Below are 6,559 nucleotides of genomic sequence, written 5' to 3'. Positions count from 1 at the left end.
TTTGTTTCAGGCTGTAAACACAGTCCCATAGAGGGCCCCCTTGTGAGTCCGGGATGCCCTCACTGTCCCTCTCCCACACTCTTTATAATCTCTTCTGCGCACAAGGATAGTCTTCACTCACTCTGCATGGAGCTCCATCCTGTCAGACACTTGCTGGAATCCATCCTTGGCCCTCTACTGCCTGTGGTGGAGCCCCAGTGTCCCAACAGGCGCATCAGGACCCAAGGCCTGCCTGGTCACCTCTCCGCCCTCCTCCTTGCAGGGGAGTGTTTCTGTTCCACGTGTCCTCCCTGCATAGACTCTGCTTCTCCACCTGCTGTTCCCTGCCCCCTGCGACACACCCCTTCACTGCTCCCCAAGGACTCCTCCACCTCAGTTCCTCCGAGATCCTACACTTCCCTCATCTTTCAGGTCTTCCGTGGTGTCACTGGGCCCAGTTTCTCATCTATAAAATGGGTGTAATCATGGTATCCAGGTGTATCACATGAGGATGAAACATGTTGATATTAGTAATATGCTTAGATTAGTATAATTAATATGTACTGTATACATGTTTGTATGTAATAAATATAATACACTACTCTTGATGGCAGAATCTACGCTTTGGCCCCACCGAGTTTTGGGAGCAGAATGCTGAGCTTGGTATACTGTAGGTGCTCAAGAAGTGTTCGTGGGCGGAAAGAAAACCTATGGAAGTCCAGGCCAGAGGAGTGGAGAGGCCACATCGGCTGTAGGTGCACCAAACTGGGCTCTGAGGAAGGGGACTTCATGCCATCCCTCTCTGTTCTGGCACCTCAGGAAGAAAATCTTGTCTGAAATTTTATTTTTGGAGTCCTGAAGAGTTATTTCTGGGAGATGGCTACTGAGGTTTAACCCTCCAAAAGATGTCAGAATGGAGCAGGCCACTTGTGCTCAGAAAACTCCATCACTAGATGAGCTAGGGCCACTTTCCACATCTCTACAGTAGAGAGGAGCAAGGACTCAACGCAGGGTAATATAAAAGGAAGGAAAACCGATGGTTCCTCACAAAGAAAAGGGGCCAAAAAAGCTAAGTGAGAAAAGGCTTGGGCTCTGAAGAGGCGGGGTTTGAATTCTGGTTCCACCATTTGGCAGCTGTGGGCTCTGGAAAGTTCACTAGTGAACTGCACCAAGCATTCAGAAGAGATTGGTACTTATCCTTCTTAGACTCTTCCAAGAAATCAAAGAAGACACAACACTCCTTAACTCATTTTATGAGGCCAACATTACCCTGATACCAAACCTGACAAAAGCAACACTCAGAAAGAAAATTATAGACCAATATCTCTGATAAATGTAGATGCAAAAATCCTAAATAAAATACTAGAAAATCAAATACAACAATACATTTAAAAAACAATACATCACAATCCAGCAGGGTTCACTTTATGGGCACAAGGATGTTCAACATAAGATAATCGATCAGCGTGATACAACTCCACATTAATAAAGTAAAAAACAAAAATGATGTGATCAAATAAATAGATGCCTTTGACAAGATACAGCATTCATTTATAATTAAAAATGCGATAACATGAATATAGAAGGAAAATACCTCAACATAATATAAGCCATATATGACACATCCCTAGCTAATATCGCACTCAATGGTAAAAAACTGAAAGCCTTTCTTCTAAGATCAGGAAGAAGACAAAGATGCCCACTCTCACAACTGTTATTCAACATAATTCTGGAAGTCCTAGCCACAGCAATCAGGTAAGAGAAAGAAATAAAAGACATCTAAAATAGGAGTAAAATTGTCACTTTTTGAAGATGGCATGTTTCTTTACCTAAAAACTGTAAAGAATCCATCAAAAGACAGAAACAATCAACAAATACAGTAAAGTTGCATAACACAAAAATCAATGTACAAAAATTCACTGCATTCCTAGAGTCTAACAATAAAATCTCATAAAAAGAAATGAAAAAAATCTATTTGCAATTACAGTAAGAAGAGTAAAATACCTAGGGATAAACTTAGCAAAGAATGTGAAGGATCTATACATTGAAAACTATAAGACATTATTGAAAATATTGAGAGAAAAAAAAGACAATCATGAATTGGAGGACTCAACATAGTTAAAATGGTCATATTACCTAAAACAATATACATATTTAATGCATTCCTTATAAAAATTCTAATGTCACTTTTAAAAGAAATAGAACAACCATCAAATTTGTATGAAACCACAAAAACTTTCAGATAGCCAAATTAATCCTGATAGAAAAAACAAACAAACAAACAAACAAACAATAATCCAGAGGTAGCATACTTCCTGACTTCAAATTATACCACAAAGCTACAATCAGAACGGTATGGTACCAGAGAAAAACCGACTCCTACAAACAGAACAGAATTGAGAGCTCAAAATAAAGCTACACATATGTAGGTAACAAACTTTTGACGAAGGAATTAAAAACATACAAAAAGAAAAGCAAACTTAATAAAACCACATATATATAGTCAAATAATTTTTGATAAAGGGGCCAACAACACACAATGGAGAAAAGAAAGCCTCTTCAATAAATGGTGCTGGGAAAACTGGAAAGCCACATGCAAAAGAATGAAACTGGACTACAGTCTCTCCCCCTGTACAAAAATTAACTCAAAATGGATCAAAGATCTAAACATAAGACCTGAAACAATTAAGTACATAGAAGAAGACATAGGTACTCAACTCAGGGACCTGGGTTTTAAAGAGCATTTTATGAATTTGACTCCACAGGCAAGAGACGTGAAGGCAAAAATTAATGAATGGGACTACATCAGACTAAGAAGTTTTTGCTCAGCAAGAGAAACTGATAACAAAATAAACAGAAAGCCAACTAAATGGGAAATGATTTTTTCAAACGACAGCTCAGATAAGAGCCTAATATCCAAAATATACAAAGAACTCATAAAACTCAACAACAAACAAACAAACAATCCAATAAAAAAATGGGAAGAGGATATGAATAGACACTTCTCTCCCAGGAAGAAATACAAATGGCCAACAGATATATGAAAAGATGCTCATCTTCTTTAGCTATTAGAGAAATGCAAATCAAAACGGCAATGAGATACCACCTCACACCTGTTCGATTAGCTGTTATTAGCAAGTCAGGTAATAGCAAATGTTGGAGAGGCTGTGGAGAAAAAGGAACCCTCATACACTGTTGGTGGGAATGTAAAGTAGTACAACCATTATGGAAGCAAGTATGGTGGTTCCTCAAAAACTGAAAATAGAACTACCTTATGACCCAGCAATCCCTGTACTGGGTATATATCCCAAAAACTCAGAAACATTGATACGTAAAGACACATGCAGCCCCATGTTTATTGCAGCATTGTTCACAGTGGCCAGGACATGGAAAACAACCAAAAAGCCCATCAATAGATGACTGGATAAAGAAGATGTGGCACATATACACTATGGAATACTACTCAGCCATAAGAAATGATGACATCGGAACATTTACAGCAAAATGGTGGGATCTTGATAACATGATACGAAGCGAAATAAGTAAATCAGAAAAAAACAGGAACTGTATTATTCCATACGTAGGTGGGACATAATAGTGAAACTAAGAGACATTGATAAGAGTGTGGTGGTTATGGGGGGGAGGGGGGAATGGGAGAGGGATAGGGGGTGGGGAGGGGCACAAAGAAAACAAGATAGAAGGTGACAGAGGACAATCTGACTTTGGGTGGTGGGTATGCAACATAATTGAACGACAAGATAACCTGGACTTGTTATCTTTGAATATATGTATCCTGATTTATTGATGTCACCCCATTAAAAAAGTAAAATTATTAAGAAAGAAAGAAAGAAAGAAAGAAAAAAAAAAAACTTTTTTAACAATGACTTGGGGAAAATTGGAAAGCCATATGCAAAAGAATGACACTAGAGTACTATTAGACACCTTACACAAAAATCAATTCAAAATGAATCAAAGACCTAAATATAAGACCTTAAATAATAAAACAAATAGAAGAAAACATAGGTACTAAACTTACGGACACTGGTCTCAGAGAGGATTTTGTGAATTTGATCCCAAAGGAAGGGAAGTAAAAGCAAAAGTAAATGAATGGGTCATCAAACTAAAAACCTCTGCGCAGCAACAAAGAAATGATCAACAAAACAAAAAGGCAAGCCACCGAATGGGAGAAGATACTTGCAAACAATACCCCTGATAAGGGTCTATTGTCCAAAATATATAAACAATTTATATAACTGAAAAACAAAAACCAAATAATCCAATTAAAAATGGGCAGAGGACCAGAACAGACTCTCCCAAGAAGAAATACAAATGGCCAACAGATATATGAAAGATGCTCTTCTTCACTAGCTATTAGAGAAATGCAAATCAAAACTGCAATGAGATACCACCTCACTCCTGTTAGTTTGGCTATTATCAACAAGACAAATACAAGTTTGGAGAGGCTGTGGAGAATAAGGAACCCTCATTCACTGCTGGTGGGAATGTAAACTGGTGCAGCCACAATGAAAAAATTAAGTTTCCTCAAAAATTTAAGAATAGAACTACCATAAGATTCAGCAATCTCTCTTCTGGGTATCCACTTGAAATTTTTGAAAACATTTATTTGTAAAGATATGCTCCTATGTTCATTGCAGTATTATTCACAGAAGCCAAGACATAGAAACAACCTAAGTGGCATTTGATAGATGATTGGATAAAGAAGATGTGGTACATACATACAATGAAATAGTACTCAGCCATAAGAAAGGATGAAAGAAATACTACCATTGGTAACAATACGAATGGATCTTGAGAGCATCATGCTATACAAAACAAATCAGATGGAGAAAACAAGAACCTTGTGATTTCACTCATATGTAGAATAGAGAACAGAAACCAGCAAATGAACAAAGTCATAGACACAGACAACAGAGTGGTGGTTACCAGAAGGGAAGGAGTTGAGGGGAGGTTGAAGAGGGCAAAGGGGTAAACAATACGGTGATGGAAGGACACTAGACTTTGGGTTGTGAGCACACAATGCAATATACAAATGATGTGTTACAGAATTGTACACTTGAAACTTATATAAGTACATTTATTAACCCATATCACCCCAATGAATTAAATTTAAAAAATAAATATATGCAGTGTGGGTTGAGGACATGGAAGGCCATAGGTTTATTTGTGAAGGATCAGGGATGCATCATTTATGAAGGAATTTGGTTCATACTCTCAGGCTATTACATTTTATCATTTTGTTCTTATTAAGTATCGCATGTGAGATTTGAGGTTCTTGAAGATGGAAAGGTCCAGAGCAGGGGCCAGGGGCCAGAAACCAGGGGGGTAGGGGCTGTTTCAGGTGAGGGGCTGGAAAAGGCTGAGGCCAAAGGGAGGACCCAGCTCTAGAGGACTATGGATTAAAGTTCTCCGCTGTGCCTCACAGGGACACCTTCGGTGGTCTTACCGGAGCAAGGCGAGTCTGCAGCTGGAGTAGAGGAGGCTGATGCTGGTGTTCTTAAACAAGGGTCTGAGCTGTTGAAGGAAGGAAGGAGGTGAATAGAAGGACCAGTGAGGAAGGACAGGGACAGGGCGAGGATGAGGTCGACAGAGCTGGCATCAGTTGGGAGGCAGGAAGAAACGAACGGGACATAGGAGCGGTGGGGGGACTGAAAGCAGTGGACATGGTGGGCCTCGGTGGGCCGTGCAGGAATGAGGTGGGCGAGACTCACCAGGAGCTGCAGGATCTTCTCTATTCTATTGAACTTCACTGAGCCTGGAGGCTGCATGTCTTTCACGTAGTGCAGGTTGGTGATGGTGAAGTTGAGGGTGAATGGCACCAGGGCAGGCCCAGCGACTGCAGTGAGGGTGAGAGGGAAGGCGTCACACCCTGAAGCACTGCCTGAGCGGCGAGTCTGGTATTCATATCTGCTGCAGTGTCTCTTCCCAGAATAGAAACTTCATTTTGAACCTCACCAATAATAGTAATAATAATGATGATGACAATAAAAATGGCAGCAATAATAACAGCTGATGTTTGGTAAGAAGTTATACTCTCTGCTGCGTTCTGTGCTAAGCGCTCTCCATCCAGTACCTCCTGTACTGCTCCCTCAAGCCTTGGAGGCACATCCTGTCACTTGCCCTTACTGACAGACATGAAAATGATTTTCAGAGAGACTGAGGCACTACCCCAAGGCCACACAGCTATTTTAGGGCAGGAGCTCAGGCTCTAGAGTATGAATAACTTAGAGTTGAGTCCTGACCATTTGCTGGCTGTGTGACCTCAGAAAAACATTGATTTCTCGAAGAGCCCACCTATGCCTCTCTTAAATGGAGAAACAGCAGTGTGCACCTGCAGGAGCTGGTCATATATGTAAAGCAGGATCCCCACTGTGTGACAATCAATGAATGTCACTGTATTGGCTCTGCTGTCACTGTTCTTATTATTTATCTGCCTCCTCTCCTGACCCCTTCTGTCTCTGCACTTTGGGAATAATCCCGGTGTTGCCCTTGACTTTTTCCATTCCAGTCTAGCAGAAGGTGAAGTTTTACTAGGATGCACTGCTGAAGCTAGTCTCACTAA

At 40.3% G+C, this 6,559-nt stretch overlaps 1 protein-coding gene across 1 annotated transcript in view; it reads right to left on the bottom strand.

The window, feature by feature from the left end:
- The window catches only part of MUC16 (mucin 16, cell surface associated), a 142,097-nt gene that overhangs the window by 32,110 nt on the left and 103,428 nt on the right, over positions 1-6,559 (bottom strand). Inside the window, exons 41-42 of the mRNA XM_066358084.1 lie at positions 5,709-5,833; positions 5,444-5,511 (exon numbers count right to left, since the gene is read on the bottom strand). Of these exons, the coding sequence (XP_066214181.1) occupies positions 5,444-5,511; positions 5,709-5,833 (193 nt within the window). The remainder of the gene's footprint in view (positions 1-5,443; positions 5,512-5,708; positions 5,834-6,559) is intronic.

Source organism: Saccopteryx leptura, unplaced genomic scaffold (assembly GCF_036850995.1).
Source record: "Saccopteryx leptura isolate mSacLep1 unplaced genomic scaffold, mSacLep1_pri_phased_curated manual_scaffold_41, whole genome shotgun sequence".
Classification (NCBI taxonomy): domain Eukaryota; kingdom Metazoa; phylum Chordata; class Mammalia; order Chiroptera; family Emballonuridae; genus Saccopteryx; species Saccopteryx leptura.
The sequence above is the reverse complement of the archived record's forward strand: the minus strand, read 5'-3'. Positions and strand labels throughout refer to the sequence as shown.